Below are 27,781 nucleotides of genomic sequence, written 5' to 3'. Positions count from 1 at the left end.
CTTTAGAGAGGGGTGGATGGGTAGATGACCTAGAAGAAGGCTGTAGATAATTCAGCACAACTCAGTTTGTTACTCAGATAATGCTGGTAGCTGTACTGTATGCTTTGATGGTACTGTCTTGTTATGCTGCTTGCTTAATTAGGACCCCTTTTACCAAGCTGCGGCAAAAGGGGGCGGCGCTGGCGTGTTTTATACGTGCACCGAGGCCCCCTTTGACCGCAGCTGGTCCTGAAGGGAATGGCCAGGCAGCAAGTAAAGCACTTGCCGTACGGCCATTTCAGGAAGGGGAGAGCCCTTACCGCTACCATTGAGGTGGCAACAGAAATGACGGCACTGTAGGGGTGGGAAGTATCGCCGGGCCCGGGCTGCTGTGGTAGCTTGGCGGTACTTCCGTTATAGCGAGAAGAAAGCCCATGTTGGGCTTACCGCCGCTTCGTAAAAGGAGCCTTAAGTTAATTGTAAAACAAAAACCAGAAAGACGCCATTAACCACTTTCTTGTAGACACGTAAAATAATAGATCCATTAGTATGCCTTAATAAAGGCACAGTATATATCCTTTGTGACTCTTGAATGAACTATTGTTTTAATGGTTCAATTTACAAAACACTTTTGTTTCTATAAATATTTATGATTTAGCAAAGATAAACAAAACATGTTCTCACAACCAGATGAACATGAACTAAACTACTTGAGACACTGAAAGTTAAAGCAGAATGCTTTTTCAAGACCTGCTGAGCTGCAGCTAATTCTCAACCAAATTACATGAGACATCAAAAGATAAAGCAGCATACTCTTTCAAGACCAGCAGAAAAGCAGCTAGTTCCAAGAGGTCTGTCAGCATTATACAGAATGTGCAAAGATTGTTAACTTCTGTTACAAAAAAAAAAAAAAAAGCCTGCAGACCACAAATAAAAGGAACTAGGAAAAGAAGCATTGTTTTTAATGTGCTGAAAACACTTTGAATGCTGACCAGCGAATGGCGATCTCCCCTGCCATAGCAAATCTAATGTAAGGGGTCACTCATGGCAAGTTCTGAGAAAGTGAAAGCAGAAAAGGAAAGCGGAAAAAAGGAACACTGTGAAGGTAAGACCTTACTATTTATTTTTTACAAGACTTTATTTTAAAAACAGAAAAAAAAAATCGTTTTACCTACCCACTGCAGTAAAATATGCACAGATCTAGAAAAACTGCACACGAAAACCAACTGCAATTCATACAATAGGAAGATGTGTGTGAAATATATTGACCAAATCACAAATAATATGTATTTTTGTGTTATGACTGTTCCATGATTTTGCATAGAATCAAATTGCTGTAGGGAGATTTAACAACTTTGAATAACTTTGTGTCGTCTGCAAATTTAATTACCTCACTAGCTATTCCCATATCTAGATCATTTACAAATATGTTTAAAAGCAGTGGTCCCAACACAGACCCCTGGGGAACCCCACTATCTACCCTTCTCCATTGAGAATACTGACCATTTAACCCTACTCTCTGTTTTCTATCTTTTAACCAGTTTTTAATCCACAATAGGACACTACCTCCTATCCCATGACTTTTCAATTTCCTCTGGAGTTTTTCATGAGGTACTTTACAAATGCCTTTTGAAAATTCAGATACACAGTATTGACCAGCTCACCTTTATCCACGTTTGTTCACTCCTTCAAAGAAATGTAGTAGATTGGTGAGGCAAGATTTCCCTTCACTAAGTCCATGTTGGCTTTGTCTCATTAATCCATACTTTTGTTGATTTGAAAAAAAAAAATTCTGGCAATCTTAAACAGGGTGTTTTATATATACACACTGATTTTCTTGCAAATAATAATAAATTTGCAGCTATTTGTTTTCTAGTTTTTCCTCTTAACATTTACTAGAAGGGTGGACAAGGCCCCTGTTTTCAATAAACCCCCGAGAGAAGCACAATGTTTCTATTTGGCATAGTCAATAGAACAGGATGAGCTACAGGGTCATGGCCCCATCAGTATTTTGTCCAATACAGCATGGGTACATGGAAAACTTAAGGGTGGGGCCACAGATTGCTTCGTTTGGCCCTTCCAAACCAAAAAGTGTTCCGCTGCACCTGCCCCCTGTAATAAAACATGGACTGATTGGGACTGTAATACAAGGAAGAGTAAAATGATCTGGATTTCATTGTCAGTGTGAAATATGTTTTTGATTTTTTATTATTATTATCATCATGATATTCAACTACCAAACATCAATCCAAACAAAGTCTTTAGATGCCTACTGTTGAGAGACAGACTGTCTCTATCAACAGTACAAATCCATCCAAATAAGTGGAGAAGTGGCTAGCAAGTGGCCATAGTCCAGACCCCACCTGTGAATGGGTCAGGGAGATAAGATACAAAGGAAAGGAAACGAAGGAGAAGGGCAGGGTGGGCAGAGCTCCCAACCCTCCAGTACCCAAAGCCAACTTCTATAGTCTGAAATCAAAACTTTTCCTTCCACATTTACTCACATTTCTTGGCAACGTTCATTCACATTCTCCTGCATTCAGAAGCTCCCATCCATTTCATCACTCATTCAGTTTCACAACCACTCATGAACCCCCAATCTAATTACTCGCTCAGCCTCTACCACTGATTACTTCACCAATCATTCACTCAGCCCCATCATCCATTAACAATCTTTCCATCTACAATCCAGCCACTATCAATACTCACAGCATCTCCATCCACTCACTCCATCACTACCAGAGGTTAACTGACCGTCCATGCACTCTCATACACCACAAAACTATGTCACTGTCACTGAAACATGCATGTGTTCAAAATTTATAGAATACACTTTTCAACTTAATCTAAATTGAAAAATGCCAACTGAAGTTCACAATTCGAAAAAAAAAATTACAATCACATTCCTCTCAATCAGGTTAAACAAAATACAGCAGTTTTAAGAAAATAAAAATCATACAACACCAACCTGAAGAGGTCACCAAATTTACTTCTTAAATGGCTGCATGATACATAAAGATCATAGAGGTAGGCTAAAATGCATCTTTCTGGGGAGGAGCATTCTGACGGATTAACAACATGCTTTACTACACCACATAATCTGCAAAGTGTTTTAAAAAATAAGAGAAAAGGGAAAATTTTATATAATTGAAACAGTCATACAGATAACAGAATTGCACACAGCTTCCTGTCATGAGTTCAATGCATGTAACAGCATGGTACACACAAATTTCAGTTAGGGTACATAACAGATAATAAGGGTTTGGGTTGTGGGGGTTAATTTAAAAAAACATAAAACATTTGGTTGATTATCAAAAAATATCAAAGCTACATGTTAAAAAGCAACTGTTTTCTACCTCTTCATCTCCGTGCTGTTAACTCAACACTGCAGTAAGGGTTGCTGACTTTGGACCAGATATAATTAAGGATTTTTTCCATTTTGTTTCCGAGGTAACAAAAATTTAGGACATCTTTTACTAAGGCGCACTCATGTTTTTAGCGCGCGCTAAAATTGTGGGCGCGCCAAATGTTAGAGATGCCCAAAGGAATGCATCGGCGTCTCTAATGTTTAGCACACCTACAATTTGAGCGCGCCTTAGTAAAAGATCCTCTGAGTGAATCTGTCCCTTTGTCATATCATCATCTCATTGAAAATGGACTATTGATATCAAGAACACAGGGTTAATACTTTAATCCAATATGTGACAGGAAGAGAAATTAGATTTAGAGCTGCAGTTTATATTTACCTCATGTTACTATGCAATACATTTTACGCGGTTCTGAAAATTATTCTATGTTCAACAGACAAACACTGCAAACAATTTTGTGACTAGAGCATCTACAAACCCTTCAAAAACTTGTGCTGTCTGCTCAGGATTTATGATTAGGCAGGCATGATAATGTCGTAGCACTGCTACAATGCACAAGCACAGGCCTGTGGTGTAACTTCCTGCCAGGCTGGATGATTTCAACAGTAGTTCAGCTTCCACAACACTCAATTCATTCAGGAGCTAAAAAAAAAAAAAAAAACCATGACAAATAATCTGCTTGAAAAACTCTTTCAAATTATAATTGATCCCCCGATATTTTACTTCTAGAACAATGGGCATATCCTTGAATAGCAGTTTTCCAATGTGTTATTTACTGTTATCTAGTGTTGTTTCTTTTGAAACAAGTGAAAAAATGCTTCAGAACTTAATACAAGAACAGTGCTGGGCAGACTTCTACGGTCTGTGCCCTGAGAAAGGCAAGGACAAATCAAACTCAGGTATACATATAAAGTATCTTGTTGGCCAGACTGGATGGACCGTACAGGTCTTTATCTGCCATCATTTACTACGTTACTCTTTGGGGTTTCTTCATGGAATGTTGCTACTAATTGGGATTCCGGAACCTTGTAACTCTTTAGGATTCCAGAATCTTCAGAACTTTTAGTACAAGAACAGTGCTGGGCAGACTTCTACGGTCTGTGCCCTGAGAAAGGCAAGGACAAATCAAACTCGGGTATACATATAAAGTATCTTGTTGGGCAGACTGGATGGACCGTACAGGTCTTTATCTGCCGTCATTTACTATGATATGTTACATCCATGTTAATCCAGAAAAAAAAAAGTTAATAGCTATTTCTCAAGAAAAGAATGACACAGACAAAGCAAATTTACGACTACACTGGAAGGTTATTCAGCCATATACTGAAGCATCTGTCAGGACAAGACTGCCTATAACTGAACTTTTACTCGCAGTTTCCTGTTGTCCAATAAATTTGTGTTCTTGAATTACTGTGCTTTGCTGTAATTCCCGCTATTATTTGCAGAATAAACTAGCAATACTTATTATTCCTCAGCTTGAGCAGTCCAGTAACAAATGTTGGTGTCTAAAGCACTTTATTCTTGCTATTGTATTTATACATATACCTGTACTGCCCTCACTTTAGTACAGCTGAGATTTTAAAATTTAGCTATTTCTTATGACAGGTCTGTGCCACTAATTTTAAACTGCACAGTTTTCATTTGCTATTTGCAGAAAAGTCATGGAACAATTTTCACTTTGAGTTACCCAACAGCAAAAAATAAAGAAATAAATAAAACCCACAAGCAAGATTTCATTGTTACCTGGATAGCAAAGTCAATAAGCCCATTGATGTTCAGAGCAGGTTCCATGAGATCAAAGATCAGCTGGATGTGGTGACCCAAGGGAAGATGATAGGACGTTCCTGACGTAAAGCTGGTTATCTGTTCCAGCACATTACCCGCAATCTAGGAAAATAAATGTACATGCATTCTTTTACAATATTTCACAACTAAAGATCTCCTCAAAGGATGAATATTTCAAATATGTCTATGCGTGTGGTGGTGGTGTTTGGGGGGGGGGGGGATAGTACACACCGGGGGCAGCATTCAAACTGTGCACAGATGTGTAAAGTCTGCAAGTATTTTGTACCCACAAACTATGTACACAACAATTTTCAAGGTGAAACGTTTCCTTTGAAAACTGACTAAGGAAAAGTACGTAGACAAATCCGCACCGAGCATTTGTACCACAGGGCAATTTTTCCAGGTTAACTTAAGCACCTAAATGTCAGATCACACACACACAGATGCCAACCTTGCCCCAACTACACCTGTGTGTGTACAATTCCACATGTAATGGCATTACAGGGGTAATTCTATGAAATGGGTGCTAACATTCACATGCTGAATACGCATGTAACTATTTAAAATGTACTAACAATGAATGGCATGAAAATTCCAATCCCAGCAGAAATCTTCACTTCATACACCAATAATGCTAGAACCAATCAAACAAAACTAATGTGTGTTATCAAAAAGACCTCGACAAGCACAGGAGAACAAAAACACCTCCGCAAAGGTCAATGCAAGCAGGCAAACACAGCGAAGGTGACAGCAATGGACTCAAAAAGTTCACAACAGAGGTTTTATTCAAAAATATATGCAATGGACTCGACACGAATCGTGTTTCGGCCGCGACTGCTACATTCTGCTCTTTTTAAGTAGTGCACGCTCTGGCGTTTGGCATACCAGATACTAGTTATTTCTTACAGACGCCATAGAACACAGAGAAGTTCTACTAGTGTACTATACAGGGACTCCTGAGGCAGGCCCTCGCGGCCAAAACATGATTCGTCTTGAGTCCATTGAGCATATTTTTGAATAAAACCTCTGATGTGAACTCTGAGTCCGTTGGACATTTCTTCTACATCATCCTTGGTGTCACCTTTGCTGTGTTTGCCTGCTATCAAAAAGACCTCGACAATGCCACTCAGTGAGCATAGGTCAACCTCATCTTAACAGTCGGAGAGACTTGTAAGCAGAATGGATCTGGGTTGCTGAGTAGGGCTATATCCTTGAAAAAGCACATGGTGAAACATGAATCATGTTGGATGAACGTCCCCAAACCAACATAAGATAAGTTAATTATATATTTATAAAAATAATGTTAAATTACGTCATTGGCTGAATAAATACAATTGAAAAAAATAATACTTTCTTATTAAAAGACCAGTGATGAATATGGTGCTTAAACCTCGATGAGATTGACCTATGCTCACCGAGTGGCACTACTGCTGAGGTCTTTTTGATAACACACGTTCCAGCATTATTGGTGTATGAAGTGATTATTTAAAATGTTGGCAAGTATTTGTACACAAAAGTCCACCTAAGAATTCTGAAAATACATGCATATCATACATTGTACATTCTTTACAGAAGGCAGAACGTGGGCTGGACTCACACACTTGTAACTTATAGAATACTATGCTATGTTGGTATCTCCTGCATTTAAGCTAAACACTTATAACCAGCTCTATGACTGGTGGGTCTGTGCTACTGGCCCAGACATTAAACACAGTGGTTACACGTTAACTGTGTGCCTTGTGAGCTAAATGAAGAGTGGATTCAGGGCACACCACAAGGGCTTTGCATTTATTGAATGTTTAGAAGCAAAGCTTTAAGTTTCGCACTTACTGCATGTTTAAGTACATAAGTACAGAAGCATTGCCATACTGGGACAGACTGAAGGTCAATCGAGACCAGCATCATGTTTCCAACAGTGGCCAATCCAGGTCACAAGTACCTGACAGGATCCTAAAAAAGTACAATACATTTTATGCTGCTTATCCCAAAAATAAGCAGTGGATTTTCCCCAAGTTCATTTTAATAATGGCCTATGGACTTTTCCTTTAGGAAGCCATCCAACCCTTTTTTAAACCCCGCTAAGCTAACTGCTTTTACTACATTCTCTGGCAACAAATTCCAGAGCTTAATTACACGTTAAGTGAAGAAGAATTTTCTCCAATTCGTTTTAAATTTACTACTTTGTAGCTTCATTTCGTGCCCCCTAGTCCTAGTATTTTTGGAAAAAGTAAACAAGTGATTCAAATCTACCCGTTCCACTCCACTCATTATTTTATAGACCTCTATCATATCTCCCCGCAGCCATCTTTTCTCCAAGCTGAAGAGTCCTAGCCGCTTTAGCCTTTCCTCATAAGGAAGTTGTCCCATCCCCTTTATCATTTTTGTCGCCCTTCTCTGTACCTTTTCTAATTCCACTATATCTTTTTTGAGATGAGATGACCAGAATTTAACACAATATTTGAGGTGCAGTCACACCAATGAGCGATACAAAGGCATTATAATGTCCTCAATTTTGCTTTCCATTCTTTTCCTAAAAATACCTAACATTCTATTTGCTTTCTTAGCCACCACCGCACACTGAACAGAGGGTTTCAATGTATCATCAAGAATGATGCCTAGATCCCTTTCCTGGTAGGTGACTCTAATGTGAAAACCCTGTATTACGTAGCTGTAATTCGAGTTCCTCTTTCCCACATGCATCACTTTCCACTTGCTCACATTAAACATCATCTGCCATTTAGATGCCCAGTCTCCTAGTCTTGTACGTTTTCACTTACTGCACGTTACCACATTTTACTAAAATTACCCCTAAATATGTATACACATACACGTTGTGAAACAACATATATACTTTTGCCTGCGCACAAGCCACCAGATTCTATAAAAGATGCGAGTAATGCATGTTAAACTGTGTGTGTGCGGCCAATTTACGTGCGCTACTCAATTGAGCAATGAACCAATTAGTGATAATTGGCCGATAAAAAAACAACTTTCATCACTAAATGGACAATAATTGGAATTTACGCGCACTTCTTTCTAGGCATATTCTAAAAAGAGGCGCGCATAAATACAACGCTTCTAGCTGAAAAGGGAGTGAGGCCATGGGAGGAGTGTAGGCACGTTCAGGGCATCAATCAAATTTATGCATGTTGTTATAGAATTCAGGGGAGCACACGTACATTTAGGCGCAGGTATTTACACCAGGTTTTCATTGGCTTAAATGGCCACTCTTAAATGTGCTCGCGTTCCCCTAGCCTATCCACTATTCTATAAACCACGTCTTACTGTAGTTGTAGTTTATAGAATAGCGCTATGCACATTATTCCAAAGTGCCTACATTTTAGACTCCATTTACAGAATTTAAAATAGCCCGATCCTCTGAGACTAATACTGTTTCACCTGCTGAAATGGCTTTGAAAACTGCCTTCTCCATCTCCCAAAATATATTACAGAAACATGGTCTGGGGCAAGGCACAAATATACAGCATCAAGTGCTAGTTTATCCAATAAAGAAGGCAACTCAAATCAGTATGGTACCATGAAAGTTTTAAATCTTAATTAGTCAGGGATCCCAGCATTCTATGGACCAAATAACCAGAGGCTATGAGCGTAGCTTCTTCAACAGTTTGGATGGAGCATCTGCTCAGTTTGATCTTTCAGTGGCAAATGTGTGGGGTGGTAGCCTTCTGTAACCATCAGAAAAGCATTGCAGAGATCGACACCCGTCTTGGTAATCAAAGATTGAGAGGGTAACACCTTTAAGAACACTCATTATCTTCTGTATTTGCAGGGCCGAAACCAACATTCAGTGACTACTTTTTCACATGGCCCTGCTTTACATTTCTACTTTTCAGCTCCTACTGACTTATGCAAATAAGGCCCTACAATGAGTCCCTGAACGTGTCCATATTTTTCTGCGTATCTCATAAGCCATCCCTGTGTATTTACAACCAAGATAAGAGTTACATGATTTTCAAATATTTCTGTATCTCTTATGCAGCTGAATAGAGAAAAATGATCATGTTGGGTAATATTAGTATGTTTGCTGCTTGCATATGTTATCATCACTTTTTGGGTGTTATAAGCCCTTACCTCCTCTATTAATTGTCATTTTCTGAGTCTGCAGGTGAGACATACCATACCAGTCACTTTCACGTTACTTGGTTTTGCAAACAGTATGAAGAAAAAGTACCTGGGATGTCACCTGATGCTGATCAAAATAGGATAGTTGCTGAAGCTTAGTAAAGACAGTCTCTAGAGTTGGAAATACTTCAAGCTTGTTCTTCCTCACTCTTTGTCCTTCATCCCCAACTAAAGAGATACAATAATTTGAAATATTTTTATTAATTCACCAACACAGCATAGAAGAAAATGCAAACCAGTACAAGGCTATGAAAGACTATCAAAGTAAACAATGCAATAAACAAAATGATAATATAGAAGAGCCCCAACCCGCAAACCTAAGTCCCCACTCCCTATATGAAACTGCATATGTACAAGCCAAAAATACACAAACTAAACACCCCCACCTTCTTCCCACACACCCAGTCACCAATGATTCAAACATACACAAATGAGGTCTCCTTTGTGTTAGGTTTTCAAGGCAGAAACTAGGTTCGTGAGCCCTTGGACCACTGCCGAGGAGCAGCAGTGGCAGGCAAAACCACCCTACACCAGAGACAAGGCAGAACTCTGACAGAAACAACTAGACTTCACCTGCACTTGACCGCCCTTCCCCAGGAGTTGAGCCCCTGGGTGCAGGCGGCCAGCAGGACTTACCGGACAGGGCAGGAACTGGATACCAACTAGGCTGAACAGGGACTGAGGGTCAGAGGGGAAAGGAATATACATGGGCAGCAAGGCAAGAAACTGGGATAGGACTCACAGACAGACAAAACTACACAAGGCAGGCAATGGACAAGCTAAAGGACAGGAACTGAAAGCTGCCAAGCAACCACTGAAACAGGGTACAAACACTGACAGACAGGAGTCAGAACTGAAAGCTGCAGAGCAGCCACTAAGCAAGAACACAGACAGAAAAGAATCAGGACTGAAAGCTGCCATGCAGCCACTAAGAGAGAGAGACATAGACAAACAGAAACTAGGCCAGGAATACAGACCAGAAACAAGACTAGGAAATAAGCAAAAACCTAAGCTAAACTACACACAGACTAACTAGGACTGGACAAGAAACTCAAACAAGAAACCAGACTAGGCAGAAGTGCAACAAAGCACAAACAAACCAGGGACCTTAGATGATGCAAAGGCAAACACAGAAGTTTCCAGGTGATTAATAAAGCCCATCAGCTGCTGAAGTTCAAGCTGCAGAAATCACAAGGCAGCTACGGGTGCTGTTCAGGCAGCACGGAAGATCCGGACCGGACTAAGCTGAAGTCTGGAACGGGTGACAGTTCATAGCAGCCACCGGTTCTGGCCACCAGAGGGTGAGACGAGCACAGACAAGGAAACAGTCACCATCATGAATGAAATAACCCATCACAGCTCCAAGGAATTCAAAATGTGAGAGCGAACTCTCATCAATAATGTACTCAAGTCCACAACTTGAGAAATCGTTTCTTAGCCCTGACCCCTCTAGTTTCCACAGTATGTCTCTCCATAAGTAAAAGTTCATGCATCTGGTTCCTCCACTGTTTGATCATTGAAGATGTATTGGTACTGTTTTAAAATGGTTTAGTGAGTTTTTACAGAGGAGAATATATAGTGTAAGAAAGGATTCTACGGCACCCTTGCAGTGTAATGCAGATTGCGGAGTTCCTCAAGGACCCTTCATCTATTTAAGTACGATGGGAACAGTGCTGTCCACCTTGGGAGTACTGGTCTACTCATAAGCAGATGATATTTTTCTTCTGTGTGAAGCTCGAGAAAAGTGTGAAGATACAATGACTTTCTCAAGGGAGATTGTCATCAAAACTGATAATTGGGCTAAAGCGAATTTTCTGAAATTGAATAAAGATTAAGGTTGTTTGGTTTGGGGATTATGAGAAGCTGACAGCTAAGTGTTTGGAATTGGGTACAGGTGAGAAACTAATGACTGAGGACTACTCAAAAATGTTGGGAGTCATAATTGATTCAGTCTTAACTTTTGAATTACATGTGAAGGCTTTATCTTAAAAAAAAATTTTTTTTTGATTAGGCAGCTAAGAACAATTCGATCTAAATTACACCCGGATAATTTTAGAACAATGTCACAGGCAATCCTGATTCCATACTTAGATTATTATAACTCGCTATTTGGGGCTCTTATTAAAAAAAACTGTTAGAAAAACTTACAGCAGCAAGATTGATTTACAGCTTGGGAAAGTATAAAAGAGCATCCCCACTGTTGAAGGAGCTACATTCTTCAAGACTGAAGTTTAAGCAAGCATGTATGATGCACAAAAATGCTGTACAGTGATGGATCTGGTAGACTGATTAATTATTTGGATTTCCCATCATCTTCTTTCTCTTTTCTCACTGTTGGCTAAAGGGGTCTTTTACAAAGGCACAGTACAATTTTTAGTGTGTGCTAATGATTAGTGCTTGTTAAGTGCTGCTATCATCGCTCATTAGCTTATTAAGCCAATTGAGTTGCGCACAAGGTTATAGAATCCACGCTGATTTCGGCGTGGATCTCTAGGCACGCCATATAGAATTGGGGGGTTAGGAGCCCTTTTACTAAGCCTTGGTAGGGCTACCGCATGGATAGTGCACATTGAATCAACACTACTGCGGGACACCTCAGGGCATCCTGCAGTATTTATGAGATCAGAGCATGCCGATAGAAATTATTTTCTAGTGTGGGGTGCAGAGAGCGGGCGTGCCCTGAGGTAATCAGCTAGTGCATGGCCATTGCTGCGCACTACCCAATTACCACACAATTAGAGTGTGAGCCCTTACCGCCTACTAATACACCTCTCCCTCAGTATAACGCAGTACTTCAGAACCAGAACCGCCTAATAACAAAAGTCGTGTTATAATGAAAGGTTTCTGCATATGTGTACAAAAGTTCTGGGAACCATATTCTCTACTGCTTTGCAACTGAATTTATGTTATAACGAAAGTGCGGTGTAGGTGGTGCTAAGGGTTCACATGGTAATGGCTACGCGCTAAATTGGAAATTAGCACGTGGCTACTAATGGTACAAAGAGTGACTGGAGAGCGCGGGAAACTGATGTGCTATTTCGCAGCGCTGGCCACTTTTTAGCGCAGCTCAGTAAAAGAGCCCCTTAAAAAGGAGCTATAAGGAAAACACATATACAGACAAATACAAAAGAAAGCAAGGTTCAGTAACTGAAATCAGTGCATACCTAGCTAGTTTGACACCGGAATGGATTTATTTATTTTTAACTTCCCCTGATGCCAGCTCTGCCCTTTCAACCCCGCCCCTCCCCTCCCCACACACACATATTCTGGTTGCTCCCCCCTTTCAACCCTCCCCTCAGCTATGGTCTGGTACATCCCGCTCCTTGATCTACCTTTAAACATAGCTTTCTCCCCTCTACGGGCAGCAAGCAGTGTTAATGATTCACATAATGCTGCCTGCGAAATTCCCGGAGCCTTCCTTTTGCCAGGTTCAGCCCCTGCAGAAACAGGAAGTGACATTAATGGGGGGAGGTTCAGGGGGGGGTTGGTTGCACTCTCTTATTGCTTGCACTTAGGGCAGACTGGACTCACCACCCCATCCCTGGTACGACACTGATTCAAGGACAGTATAATACTAGTGTCTCCATTCAGCTGAGAAGGGTAAAGAAAAAGGTTGATAATATCATGTGGGATATTTTACCACCAGTTTCAGTTGTGCTTTTCTTATTCAGAATTTTCAGAATATCTTTGGTAATTTTCCTCAGCTGGTGCCTTGCCTCATCCCGCTCTTTGCCAACACCATAGAGAAGAATCATTCTCTGGTTGCATTCATGACTTGAAGCTTCACCCTAGAAAACAAAATTGAAACAGATTTTTTTTTCTGCAGTGAGAAATACCATGGGGCCCTTTTACAAAACTGCAATAAGCACTAACAAGTGGCATCTGACGCGTGTAGGTCATTACCACCCAAATTCTTTACCGCTAGGTCTATGACCGGCGGTAAAGTCTCAGACCCAAAATGGACGCGCGGCAATTTTGATTTTGCCGCACGTCCATTTTCGGCAAAAAAGAGGCATTTTTTGCAGGCACGCTGAAAAATGGATCTGCGTGTGTCCAAAACCCACACCTACACTACCGCAGGCCATTTTTCAGCGCGCCTTTGTAAAAGGATCCCTTAGAAATGAAAACTTCAGATATGCAAAAATCAGTTTTTCAAGATGCACAAAAAATGTACAATATGTCTACATATAATTAAAATTTTGTTCAATCATTAACTTACTAGGATAAAAGGCCCGTTTCTGAAACGGGCACTAGCAAGGTATTGCCTTTCGGCAATTAATGTTTTGAAAGGGATTGTTAGGCTAAATGTGTTCTCACCATCCCTCCCTCCCTCCCTCCCTCCGAGTTGCAGGGCTGTTCTCTGCCTCCCTCCCTCCCTCCGAGTTGCAGGGCCGTTTCCTCCCTCCGAGTTGCAGGGCCGTTCTCTCCCTCCGTCCCTCCGAGTTGGAGGGTCATGTCCCCCCTCCGTCCGAGTTCCAGGGTCATCCCCTCCCTCCCAGTTCCAGGGTCTCCCCTCCCTCCCTCCAAGTTCCAGGGTCCCCCCTTCCCTCCAAGTTCCAGGGGCCCCCCTTTCTCCCTCCAAGTTCCAGTGTCCACCTCCCTCCCTCCAAGTTCCAGGGTCCCCCCTCTTCCTTCCTCCCTCGCAGTTCGAGGGTCCCCCCTCCCTCCGATTTCCAGGGTCCTCCCCGCCTCCCTCTGAGTTCCAGCAGCTGCTGATACTCCTTACTTTTTTCATGGCCGTCATTCTCATAGGTCCGTGATGCATGTGACGTTACGTTTTGTTGCGTAGCGACGGGTGAGCGATGCGATTTGGTGAGTGTCAGTGCTCGGCCCTCGACGTCATCATGTTGTGACGCGAGGGCGGGACAGACACTCATGGGCAAAAAGCTATCTACACAACTACATCTTCCGGTTTCAGGCTTCTGGCGTCCGGCTTCATTAGAACGTTGGAGGTGCATTTTATATAGAGAGATTTGTACTTGGTACATATGGGATTACACACAAGCATTTACACTGGGCTACAAGTAGGCAAGGAATAAACAATTACTACAAAATATAACTTCAAATTTTGTAACTCGGACATTTCATAGAAACTTTAAGCGTGGCTTATAGAATAGTGCTTAAGCATTTTTTCTGTACCAAATTTTTAGGCTTGATCTATAGAATTCACCCTAACCCTTAATGCACAGTTAGAGCACACTACCAAGCTACCACAGGAATGCGTTAAAGCATTTTGCGGTGTTTTGCCTGTTGGTGCACAGTATCCCAGGCATTATTGAATTTTTAGAAGTATTTTTGGGAGGGGGAATGTCATGGGCACAGGGTGCACCAAAACACCACAGCAGGAAAGGATGTCTTCACTACGAAAAGTCACAAAAAAGCCAGAAGAATAGGGAAGGGACTTAGGCCAACCAAAAAAAAAGACAAAAATATCTAAAGGTTAATTGCCATAAATTTATTGAATACCAAAATACATGCAGACTCAACACGGAACCATATTTCGGCAATTAACTGCTTGCCTCAAGAGTCAAATTTATCTAAAAGTGTAAAAAAACACATACAATTTTAAAAAATCTAAAAGTTGTTGTGATCCATAACAATTGTGCAATACACATCAGGTTAGTTTGTACAATAGTAATTTTCTCAATTTATTAATTGTATATGGTTCTTGGGTCTTTTTTTTCCTTATTACTTTTGGATGGATTATATATACCCATTTTATCTCATATTAATTTTTGGTCTATCATCTGTCCTTTTGTTTAAGCATGTATTCATTTAGGGGGTCTTTTACAAAGGAGTGCTAGCATTTTTAAGTGAGTGCTAATAGTAAGCACTAAACACCAGAGACGCCCATACGAATATATGGGCATCTCTAGCATTTAACGAATGCTGATTTTTAGAACGCGCTAAAAATGCTAATGCGTCTTTGTAAAAGGACCCCTTAATTATTTATATTTTTGTGTACCTCTTGTAATTACTTATTATTATTTTATATATTTTTTAATGCTTTTTAGCATTTGAACACTTCCAGATATATTTATCAATATATAAGTGGAGGAGTGGCCTAGTGGTTAGGGTGGTGGACTTTGGTCCTGGGGAACTGAGTTCGAGTCCCACTTCAGACATAGGCAGCTCCTTGTGACTCTGGGCAAGTCACTTAACCCTCCATTGCCCCATGTAAGCCGCACTGAGCCTGCCATGAGTGGGAAAGCGCTGGGTACAAATGTAACAAAACAAAAAAAATACTTTATACGCTTTTATGTTTTTTAATTGTTGTATGTGTTTTGTACACTTTTAGATATATTTGACTCCTGAGACAGGCAATTAATTGCCAAAATGTTGTTCCGGGTCGAGTCTGCATGTAATTTTGATATTCCATAAATTTACGGCAATCAACCTCCGGACATTATTGTCTTTTTTTTTTTTTTTGGTTGGCCTATGTCCCTTCACTATTCTTTTGGCTTTTTTATGGGCAGAGAGTGGGTATTTCTGCATTATCCAGTTAGTACATTAGGATTAACATGTGCTAACTGGATAACCATGGGTTCTGGAAGGAGCAATTACGGCCTCCTTTTTTTTGCAGGTTCCACATGTGAATGGGAACACATCTTTCAAAAAACTAAAAAGAAATGCCATATAAAGTGCCACATTAAATCTGGACTTAGAATACGGGCAAATCCCACATTAGACCCCATACAGCCCAGATTTTACCACGCGTTAGTAAAAGGGCCTCTTATTTAATAAAGTAGAACAATCCTATAAAATGCAAAACTTTAAGAGAGCCATCTGCTTTTAGAGCCCTAGGGTGGGAGGCTGGGGAGGATGCTATAAATTCATCTAAACCACAGCAACCTCAATATTTGAGAATGCAACCATTGGGATTTAAAAGCTGTAAAGTGTCTCCCCATTATTTAACATATCTTTAAGTTGAGAATTGTATATACCCTTTGAGCTGTTTTCGAGAAAGTTATTTAGTTGTTTTTAATAGAGTAATTTCTAACGAAAGTGACTCATGAGGTTCACACCATGTTCCTCCATTCAGTAAAATCACCAGACAATAAGCAGTTTACTAGATGATGCCAGAAGGGGGGGGGGAAAAAAGCTTTATTAGAACTTTCAGCCTGAATGAAGAAAACGGGGTAAAAAAAAATAACTATGTTTAACTAGGAAACAAAGTAAACAATCTGGAAATCACAGAGCAGAGACATGAAAGCAATAGAGTCTAATTTCCTTTAAAAAAAGGGGGGGGGGAAAGACATCACCAGGTGGACTTTATAAAGCAACATCTGTGAACTGTATAAAATATTGCTTGCCAATGAACTGTCTTCATGCAGATCTGCAGCCATGCAATTAGCTTTCTGACCCTTAAAGTGCGTGAAGACAAGGATATGAGGGAGAAAAAAACTGCTCTTGGAGTCGGCATGTATTCTCCAATCATTTCACAGCACTGATTTAAAAAAAAAGCCTAGTCAAGAAGAAAAAATAAAAGATTACCTGCCAAACCAGATAATTTTTTTTTCATTATGAAAACAGGCAGCTGTTCATTTTAAAGCACACTGCAGTGAAGAACAGCATACCTGCCTGAGTGGAGCACGGTATTTACTTTCACTGGATATGACTATCTCCAGGCACAGTCAGGCACCGACCTAAGCTGATAGAGGAGTCTGTCTCACATTCAATCTACTAATCAGCAGTGTTCTCCCCTGAAACCCCATCGTGGCCAGTTTGCAGGTAAGAGTTGGTATCTTTGAGAAATTTATTTTTTTACAGCACTGTCTGCAATAGGAAATAAATGCATTCTTTGGTCCAGCATTGTCCAGTATACATTACTGAATTATGGAGTCTGTGATGGGAGTAGTTTAAGAATTAAAAACAGGATTGGTCCAGTTTAGTCAAAACAAGTCGGATCAGAACATTTCAGTTATTTGGGGATCACAGGATAGCATGTATTCTAGCACGTTTTCTAACAGAAACAGGTTTAGTGATGCCAGTTAAAAATTGTATTAACGATGGTTAAAAAAAAAAATCAAATACATTCTGCATGTTATAAGCACAAATAAAGATAACAGTTTTAGATTGCGTATGCCACATGGGATACTATTTACATCTGTTTGCTTTCCATAACTGGTTTGCCTCATTTAGTGTAAACAGAACCTTCCTGAAAAAGTGTTGACAGACTTAATGGTTGCTATATTTGCACATGAAGTGATCTGATTTCTTCTACTAAAACAAATTTTATTTGTAGTCCTGTTGGCTTTTCACCTCTCATAAAACATGTGAAAACTTAATCCTTTATTATCTGCAATCTGATGCTTTTCTGTTTTGACTAAGACATAAGCATTGCCACACTGGGACAGACCAAAGGTCCATCTAGCCCAGCACCCTGTCTCCGACAGTGGCCAATCCAGGTCACAATCACCCAACAAGATCCACGGAGCAAAGCATTTCGTACTGCTTGTCCCAGGAATAGTGGATTTTTTTCCCTACGTCCATTTAGTAACATTCTATGGCCTTTTCCTTCAGGAAACCGTCCAAACCTTTCTTAAACTCTGCTAAGCTAACCGCCTTAACCACATTCTCTGGCAACGAATTCAACATTTTCAGGCAACGAATTCCAGAGTCGAATTACGCGCTGAGTAAAGAAACATTTTCTCTTATTTGTTTTAAACTTACTGCACTCCAGCTTCATCACATGCCCCCTTGTCCTAATATTTTTGGAAAGTGTAAACAGACGCTCCATATCTATCTTTTCCACGCCACTCATTATTTTATATACCTCTCTCATATCACCCCTCAGCCACCTTTTCTCCATAGTATGGCATGTAAACATGAGGAATTAATGTTTGAGGGATCCTTTTACCAAGATGTGGGGAAAAGGGCCCTGCGCTGGCGGCAGGTTATTGCCATGCAAGCCATTTCCAGGGGGTTTCTTTTTCCCTCGGAAATGGTGCATGCTTAGGGCAGGACTACCGCCGGTGGCTGCGTTGGGCCGGTGGTAGTCCAGTCTCGAAAGAGTGAGCGGTAAGCTTAACGCCGCTCTGTAAAAGAACCCCTGAGTGTCTTTTTTGTCCATGATAAATTCACATCAGCTTGTCTTCATTACATAACCAGGAACATACTTTTTTGCATATCCTACTATATAAATGAAGAGTGACCGACGTGCCGCGCATGTGCAGAACAGCACAGCTGTTTTGCGCATGCACAGTACGTCACAGATCTCTTCCGAGCCGACGTTGTTAGGAGGCAGGAACAGAGCTGCGAGCAACCGGCGAGCAAAGGGTGGGGATCGGTCGACAGCAGCTCCGAGGCGCACTCCGACACGTCCATTGAGCTGCTGCCGCTCCTGCTGTGACCCGGGCGCTTTCCTCTGCCACCATCCCCCGAGGCAGCTTTTTCTGGGTGGTGCCTCGGCGGGGCTCCGACCACTTTCTTGCCCGTTTTAATGGGCTCAACGGCTTGTTATATATATTTGAATAATGCTCACACCTTTTTCAGTAGTAGCACAAGGTGAGTTACATTTAGGTACACTGTGTATTTCCCTGTCCCTGGAGGGCTCACAATCTTAATTTTGTACCTGAGGGAATGGAGGGTTAAGTGACTTGCCCAAGATCTAAAGGAGCAGCTTCAAAGCTCCAGAAGTAAACCAACCATGTAATGTTTAAAACAAACAATGGTTTATATGAACAAACATCTCTTTAAAAGACATAAGAATCAACACAGTGGTAATTTCTGCTTCTTAAGATTTTAATGAACATGTACAAAGTGTAAAAACATGAACAACTAGAGTTATTAAAAGATGCTACCACATGCTAAAGCAGATTATTTACTGGTGGTCCCCATTTATGATATGGGACGAATTTACTAATAACCTGGATTTAAATTTCAAATTTATTTTACTAATTGGGAACGTCATAATTCCAAATTAAAACAAAGAGGCAAGGTTTTGAACAGAAAATTGTGGTATAGTTTACATTAGCATATGGTGAGTATAAAGAAATAATTACATGGTTGCAGATTCAAATGCAGTTCTCACTACATTCTCTCGAGTCCACCGTTCTAGTTAGTGGCTAGTGATCTTTCAAAAAATATGTCTTCAGATTGCATTTAAACTTCTTAAGCAGTGCTCCAAACATCGACAGTATTTGCACGAGCTAATGCAGTAATATGCATTGGAAAATCTGGCCCAGAGAATGGAGAGTTAGTGACTTGCCCAGAGTCCCAAGGAGCTGCAGTGGGAATCAAACTCAATTCCGCTGTTTCTCAGTCCACTGCACTAACCATTAGGCTACTTCTCCACTCCAGTTATGGTAATTCTATAACCATGTACCCTAAAATAGACACTCCAAGCTTGGGCAGCTTGTAGGAGCCTATTCAATAAAGGAACGTAAGCACCTACTTTCCTTTACTAATGAACCAATGAAAATACATGCCTAAGTTCTAATGATAAGCAAGTAACTTATAGTATTCTATAAGTTACGCATGTATGTGTGGGTTTCGCCTATATGTACACCTACCTGTCAAATAGACACTATAATGTAAGATATGCGCATATTTACAGGATAGCGATTAGGTGGAATTTTGGTATAGACACGTGTATGTGAATACATATGCAGATATATTTATTTATTTTATTTATTTATTTGTTACATTTGTATCCCACATTTTCCCACCTATTTGCAGGCTCTATGTGGCTTACATAGTACCGTAAAGGCATTCACCAATTCTGGTATAAACAGTTACACAGTGATGTTGTGGTAGAATGAGGTTCATGTGGAACAGACATATTAGGGAATCGTATAGAGGAAGAGTTACGTTATGTCCATTACGTACTTTGGTTTCGTAGTGTTGCATGGTTCAGGCATTTAAGTTGGGTCAGATTTTTAGTGGCACTATGTCATAAGCCAAATACTAAGAGGCATATTTTCAAAGCACTTAGCCTTCCAAAGTTGCATAGGTTTCTATGGAACTTTGGAAGGCTAAGTGCTTTGAAAATATGCCTCTAAGTGGCCTTTTTACTAAAATCTGCAGAAAATGGGCTTAACATGCTTTAACATGGGACTTTCCTGTGCACTAAGCCCATTTTTAACACTGCTGTAAAATAGGGCATCTCTTTCTTTATCTTTATTTTTGCAGGTCCTGCAAAACTTTTTCCATTACTGTGCAAGACCTGCAAAAAAAAATAACATGAGAGCACTTACCGCCTCCCGATTTGTGTTGAACGATGGGCGCCCTTCTTTTTCGAAAATAAGCCTGATAGTATATAAAGGTACTTGTTTGTACCTGGGGCAATGGAGGGTTAAGTGACTTGCCCAGTGTCACAAGGAGCTGTAGTAGCAATCAAACCCAGTTCCCCACTTCGATCCTTTATATACTATCAGGCTTATTTTTGAAAGAGAAGGGCACCCATCATTCAACACAAATTGGGAGATAGACACCCTTCTCCCAGGGTCGCACAAATTTATTACTCGTTCCATCATTTAGGAAAATTTATTTTGATACCATTCGACCAAAACTCTTCAGTATTAATGGTCCCAAACTTTGGAATTTTCTACCACTTTATCTTTGATTGGAATGTATCCTTGATAGGTTTAAATCAGGTTTAAATACATTCCTCTTTAGGCTCTGAGGTTGCATAATTTACTTCTCCTTACGCTCTGGCTACTTTGGTGCATATTCAGAGTTGCTTCAGGACAGTAACTCTCTCTCCATCCCCCCCTTCTCTAATTCTTATGCTAATTTTCTTCTCTTTGTTTCTCCATCCTATCCATATTGTAGTTCCTCTCCTTTTCAATTTTGTTATATTGTAAATCACTCAGACGATATAAGCCTATGGTGCGATATATTAAATGGAAATAAATTTGAAACTTTAATATTTTGAGAAATTCATTTACACTTTGCATATGGAAGATGCAAAATTACCATAAAATGCTTTCAACGTGTTTTGCGGTAAGCATTTTCCTTTGTGCTAACCAAATGCTTAGGTTTAACGACCTTTCATAAAGGGGCCCCTAAACTAGAAGCACCAACAAAAATATCAAAGAAGTGGTGCAATGCAGATCAAGCTTTTAACACATGCATGCCCTTATTAGGACAAAATGAAACTATGTTTTTTTTTAACTTTATTTATTAATTTTAAAACAATACAATGCTTATAGAAACTGTCACGGTCGTGCCCTGGTTTCAGGCTCTCAGTCATCTCGCCCCCTGGTGGCCAGGCCTGGTGGATGCATTGGATTGTCTGTGTGCTGTTTCCCGTTCCAGACTTCAGCCCAGTCCAGTCCGGATCTTCCGGCCTGCCAGACTTGCTTGTCTTGTTTGAGCCTGCACAGCACCCATAGCTACCTGGTGATTGCTGCAGTAAATCTCAGCTGCTGCTGGGCTTATTAGCCATTTGGAAACTCTCTGCTTTGCTTTGCATTGCCTTAGGCCCTGGTTTGTTGGTGCTTGTTGAACTGCTTTGTGTGGGTTCTTGCCTGAAATTCTTGTCTTTTTTCAGTTAGTCTGTGGTTTGTTTTCTACTCTTGTCTCTGGGTTAGTTTTGTGTTTAGTCCTTGTCTGCTTGTGTCTTAGTGGCTGCTCTGCAGCTTTCAGTTCTGTGTCTTGTTAATCAGTGTTTTGTTCCATGTTTTAGTGGCTGCTTGCAGCTTTCAGTCCTAATCCTTATCTGTTTGTGTTTCTTGTTTTGTGGCTGCGTTGGCAGCTTCTAGTCCTACTCTGTTGTGTGCTGCCTGTTGGTATCCAGCCCCTGCCCTGCCAAGCCCTGCTGGCCGCCTGCACCCAGGGGCTCAACTCCTGGGGAAAAGCGGCTAAGCGCAGGTGAAGACTAGGGTTCTTGCTCTGCCTGTTCCAGCTTGTTTGCCTCTGCTGCAACCCCAGTCCGGGGTTCCAGTCCTGTTCTGCCCTGTCCCTGGTTTGAGGGTGGTTTTGCCTGCCGCTGCCGCTCCTCGGCAGTGGTCCAAGGGCTCACAATCCCAGTTCGTGCTTTGGAAAATGTGACAGAAACATACAACAGCGCATATTATTGGAATGAAGGAAAGAAAAATAAATAAATAATTTTTTTTTTTAAATGTGACAGTTTGTATGTTTATATGTGAACATAAATGACTGGGATACAGTGTCTGAGATAAGGAGATCATAGAAAATGCTGGAAGGTTGTGTGCAGGCTGAGAATCTGTTTCCTTTATTCATGGTTAAGGTTAATCGGTTTAGTGGCACTACAAGTGATGTAGGAATCAGGGAGGAGAAGAGGATGAAACTAATGACGACCACAGTAAGCCCGCAACGGTTTCTTTGTGTTCCTACCTTATATGTACCGGACAGCTGGCTGATGATGTCGGTATACTGTGCTGCACTTGTGCACCAGGAATAATTACTAAATCTGACTACCAGAGTTTTGGTTGTGACACCTGATGCAGGCGGCTGTACCCATCGAAAACATGGACTATGTCGGGTCCACTGTTCTGCTGCTTTCATTAAAGAACTTATAAAATTCAACTTCCTGGTTGGTCGCCATTAGCATCATCCTCTACTCCTCTTTGATTCCTGCTGGATTTGCGTAGAGGATTTTCTCGGGGGGGGGGGGGGGTTACGCTACAAGTGATGTAGTGGAGATGGCAGCCAGACACATTTTAGAAGGCTCTTGTTAAGTTATTTATCAGAACAAATCTATCTTATTGAGTGGAGTAAAGCTGGTAAGAGCCCCTCGAAATGAAACTGGTACCAGATCACCGGGCAGCTGAAGAGAGAGGCAGGGATAAAAATAAAGAACATGTATTCTATAATAAATGATCAGTCTATTACTTTTGCCTTTCATAAATGGCAGGTGCTACAGTAACTCTTTATGCAATATAATCTTCAAAAGCTGGTCTTTCTGCAGCAGATTAATTATATTAGTGGCCTATCGCAGATAATTAAAAATAAACCCAGAAAGCATCTACACATTCTATAATATGATTACCTGTCAAGTTGGTAATAAACAGATTACAAAGTGACTCTCTAGTGCCCATAAAATGCTATTCTGGGAAATGATAATCTCAAACAGTTTACCAGAAAAGCTTCTAATCAACACATCTGAAGAACAGTATCTTCACTACTGCACTTCCAAGAAGTGACGTCAATATAAAGCATGCACCATACAATATGTTTTAATAAAATAAAATTAAAGTTAAAAATAAGTATTTACAAATGTTTTTACTCCTCTCCTCTTTGAAAGGACATACAAATAGAAGTGCTGCTGCCATCGCCTGGAACTGACACTGCAAGAAAGTTTCTACTTGAAGACTATCCTTATGAGGTGTTGCATTTTGAACATGCTGTTGTCATTCTCAGTCTTCCTATTCAGACATCAAAATCCAAACTCTACTGCAGGAACCTACCAACTCAAAAGGCCTTTCTGAAGCACAATCCTAACACACCACAGCAAGATCTACAAGCAGCATTCCGCTCCTGTTGTAACCAAACGTTGAGCACCTTAGCTTTGACCAATGGCGTATTCAGGTGATGTTTCATTCTGCATTCCAAAACAAGAACTAGGTAGTGGGAACTGGAAAGAAGAGGTGGCGAGCTCCATGGGGGTAACTTTATAAAGACTTTTTTGTGTATATATACCAGTGTACGTCTGTAAAATACCTCTTACCAGAAAACATGTACTTGTATACAACTTTGGTAAAGGTATCTTTGGGAGCGGTGTTGGGAGGAGTATGGGTAGAGTTCCGATTTATATGAATTTTGTTTTTTTTAAATATGTGCAGTCACACATATTAATACACAAGGACATTTACACCAGCTCCTAAGCTAGTGCAAATGAATGCAGGTTCATTTTATCTGATATGTATAATTTTATAAAACACATAGGTGTCTATTGGGCTCATTTTCGAAAGAGAAAAGCATTCAAAAATGTCATAAAGCAGCATTTGGATGAATTTCTTCTCAAAACGTCCAGATCGATATTTTCGAAACCTATTTTGCAGACATTTATCTAATATATACAACTTCCTTGGCTTTGCTTACTCAGTTATAAACTGTTAGAGACATTTATCTAAGCAATTTGTCTGCAGTGCTCCAAAATCACAAGGGTGGGGTGTCGGTGGCATTTCAAAGACAGGATTAGGACATGCCTATCACTTGGATGTTTTACGTCCATAATGGAACAAAACCAAAATGTCTAGTGTGAAAACTTCAATATTTTGGTCAAAACCTGTTTTTCTAACGAATAAGACACAAAAAGGTGCCTTAAATAACCAGATAACCACTGGAGAGATTCAGGGATGACCCCCCCCCCCCCTTTACTTCCCCACTGGTCACTGAACCCCTCTCACTCCCTAATTTGTGAATAAAAATAGTACTCACCAGCCTCTGCAGCCTCAGATGTTATAGCCAGGTCCATTACAGCAGCATGCAGGTCCCTGGAGTAGTTTAGTGGTGGGTGCAGTGCACTGTAGACAGGTGGACCCAGGCCCATACCTCCTCCTACCTGGAAACTATGAGCCCTCCAAAACTCACTAAAAATCCACTGCACTCATATATAGGTACTCCCCTTCACCCATAAAGTCTATTGTAGTAGTGTATAGTTAAGGGTAGCGGGTTTGGGGTGGGTTTTGGAGGGCTCAGGAGACAAGATAAGGGAGCAACGGAGAGATGTATACCTGGAAGCATTTATATGAAGTCCACAGCAGTGCCCCCCCGTAGGGTACCCCACTGCTCTCATGGGATGTCTGGGGGACCAGTCTGCTAAAAGTTCTGGCCCCTACTACAGCCCAATGGCTTGATTTTGTGCTTTTTAACATGTGCATTTTGTTTCAGATAATGGCCTAAAAAGATAAATCCACAAAGTACAAAACTTGTTCAAAATAGTATTTTCTATACAAAAAGATTTCTTTTCAAAAATGGTTATATTTGGTATTCAGATTTGGGATGTTTAGCCCAAATCGTCCAAAGTGATTTCTATACCACATTGAAAATGCCCCTCCACGTATCTTTACAAAATAGGCCCAAAATAGACATCCATATAGCCTCTGCATTTTGGTGGTCTGTTATAAAATTACTTGGTGTTTGTAGATAAGATCCACACATATATCTATATATGGAAACAAGCATTTTCCCTAATATTTCATATAATTGGTTTTGGCACAATCCAGAAATTAAGATACTTTTAGATTACAACACTGAGGGAATCTCTTGAATTTTTTGGTGGTGGGCTACGATTTATTTTTGATAGCCTTACTGACTTGGTAGTAACACAAGGTCAACTATAGAAGCTTTTTCAGTTACATTGGTTTCTTCTGAAATGTCAAATTCTAGATAGAGTGTTCACTCTTCAAATGACAGAGACAAAGGGGTCCTTTCACTACGTTGCGCTGAGAAATGGGCTCAGCACATGGGAAGGACCAACTTAAGGGTGCACTAAGTCCATTTCTTGCGTGGCCATAAAAAAGCCTTTCTTTGAATTTGTTTTATTTATGGCAGTGTGTTAATGTTACCAGTAGCGCATGACCATTTATAAAAGAAAAAATGTGGGAGCCCTTACCACCTCTGATTTAGGAGTCTCCTGCCCCTACTGGTTCTAATCAGAAAATGGCTGCCGAGACTGCCGTGAAAAGTCCGGGCAGCAATTTGATTGAGAGCAGCAGCATGGGACAGAAATGAGTGGGGTTAGTTCCTGCCCCCGAAGAGGCCACTAGACCACCAGGCCTTCCTAAGGTAGGCCCAGGGAAGGCCTATAGGTGGTCAATTGGGTAGGAGGGGGGGGAAGGGTAATCATTTTTGGCTGATACCCAAACCTGGATTTTGGTCCTGTGCCAAATCCAAAAACAAAATTCGGTCAGCCTCTAATGTAAATGCATGAGGGGACAGGATGTTTTGAGTAAAAATGTATCATAACAAAAACAGATAACCAGATTTCACTACTAAAACTGAGATTTCATTTCAGGTTTCGAAGACATTTCAGAGGAAATACAACTAGCACCTAACTTCACAAACTTAACAAGCAATGGCAATGAGCGCATCACAGGCAGTCGAGTAAATCAAGTTCTCTTCCCATTACTGTATATGGTTATATTTCTGGTTGGATCAGTCATGAATGGCCTGGCAATTCGAATTTTTTTCCAAATCTCAAGCAAATCCAATTTCATCATTTTTCTCAAGAATTCAGTCATTTCTGACTCTCTCATGATCGTGACATTTCCATTCAAGATTCTCAGTGACTCAAGACTTGCACCCTGGTCACTGCGGGCATTTGTATGTCAGGTTACATCAGTAATATTTTATTTCACCATGTATATTAGCATAATATTTCTAGGACTAATCACTATTGATCGCTACCAAAAGACTGTCCGACCTTTCAAACCATCAAAACCCAGGAACCTTCTATATGCCAAAATTCTGTCAGCAGCAATATGGATCATCATGTTTTTTCTTTCACTGCCCAACATGATCTTCACAAATAAGAAACCAACTTCTAAAAATGTGAAGAAGTGCGCATTGCTGAAATCAGAGTTTGGGCTGGTCTGGCATGAAATAATTAGCTTTATCTGTCAGTTCATTTTCTGGATTAATTTGGCAATAATAATTGTGTGTTACGTACTCATAACAAAGGAGCTCTATAAGTCAATTAAGAGAACTAAAAGTGTCAGGAAGAAGTCTCAGAAAACTGTAAATATGAAAGTATTTATCATCATTGCCGTGTTTTTCACTTGTTTTGTCCCATTCCATTTTGCCCGAGTCCCTTACACCCTCAGCCAAACAAGAGATGTTTTTCAGAACTCTACTCGGAAAACTCTTTTTTACGTAAAGGAAAGCACTTTGTGGCTTGCATCACTGAATGCATGTCTGGACCCTTTAATATACTTTTTCTTATGCAATTCCTTTAAAAATTCCTTATTAGGTATGTTGAACAGATATCCAGCAGTATGTTCAAAAGAAAGAGCAAAAAATAAAAAGTACAGTGAAGACAATATCGAACAGATGCCAATGTAGACCCAAAAGATGCCTAGTGCAGTAAAGTTTTTTTTTCTGCATTCACAGACTTTGCATACAGTGGTGGAAATAAGTATTTGATCCCTTGCTGATTTTGTAAGTTTGCCCACTGACAAAGACATGAGCAGCCCATAATTGAAGGGTAGGTTATTGGTAACAGTGAGAGATAGCACATCACAAATTAAATCCGGAAAATCACATTGTGGAAAGTATATGAATTTATTTGCATTCTGCAGAGGGAAATAAGTATTTAATCCCTCTGGCAAACAAGACCTAATACTTGGTGGCAAAACCCTCGTTGGCAAGCACAGCGGTCAGACGTCTTCTGTAGTTGATGATGAGGTTTGCACACATGTCAGGAGGAATTTTGGTCCACTCCTCTTTGCAGATCATCTCTAAATCATTAAGAGTTCTGGGCTGTCGCTTGGCAACTCGCAGCTTCAGCTCCCTCCATAAGTTTTCAATGGGATTAAGGTCTGGTGACTGGCTAGGCCACTCCATGACCCTAATGTGCTTCTTCCTGAGCCACTCCT

At 40.6% G+C, this 27,781-nt stretch overlaps 2 protein-coding genes across 4 annotated transcripts in view; one reads left to right on the top strand and one right to left on the bottom strand.

The window, feature by feature from the left end:
- The window catches only part of LOC115478361 (mediator of RNA polymerase II transcription subunit 12-like protein), a 72,595-nt gene extending 58,576 nt beyond the window's left edge, over positions 1–14,019 (bottom strand). Inside the window, exons 1-6 of the mRNA XM_030215663.1 lie at positions 14,002–14,019; positions 12,916–13,063; positions 9,325–9,443; positions 5,091–5,234; positions 3,826–3,989; positions 2,948–3,079 (exon numbers count right to left, since the gene is read on the bottom strand). Coding sequence (XP_030071523.1) covers positions 2,948–3,079; positions 3,826–3,989; positions 5,091–5,234; positions 9,325–9,443; positions 12,916–13,063; positions 14,002–14,019 — 725 coding nt within the window. The remainder of the gene's footprint in view (positions 1–2,947; positions 3,080–3,825; positions 3,990–5,090; positions 5,235–9,324; positions 9,444–12,915; positions 13,064–14,001) is intronic.
- Positions 821–27,326, top strand: P2RY12 (purinergic receptor P2Y12). 3 transcript variants are annotated; one of them, XM_030216722.1, is made up of 4 exons: positions 821–1,084; positions 16,809–17,006; positions 23,488–23,771; positions 26,203–27,326. In XM_030216722.1, exons 3-4 carry the CDS (start codon positions 23,759–23,761, stop codon positions 27,246–27,248), a joined length of 1,059 nt encoding a protein of 352 aa, XP_030072582.1. In that variant the 5' UTR covers positions 821–1,084; positions 16,809–17,006; positions 23,488–23,758; the 3' UTR covers positions 27,249–27,326. The 3 variants fall into 3 exon arrangements, with proteins under 3 accessions (XP_030072582.1, XP_030072584.1, XP_030072585.1); XM_030216725.1 differs by lacking the exon at positions 821–1,084 and adding an exon at positions 7,725–7,763; XM_030216724.1 differs by lacking the exon at positions 16,809–17,006.
- The last annotated feature ends 455 nt before the right edge of the window (positions 27,327–27,781 follow it).

This window comes from Microcaecilia unicolor, chromosome 10 (assembly GCF_901765095.1).
Source record: "Microcaecilia unicolor chromosome 10, aMicUni1.1, whole genome shotgun sequence".
Taxonomy (NCBI): Eukaryota; Metazoa; Chordata; class Amphibia; order Gymnophiona; family Siphonopidae; genus Microcaecilia; species Microcaecilia unicolor.
Note: the sequence above shows the minus strand (reverse complement) of the source record. Positions and strands in the feature narration are given on the sequence as shown.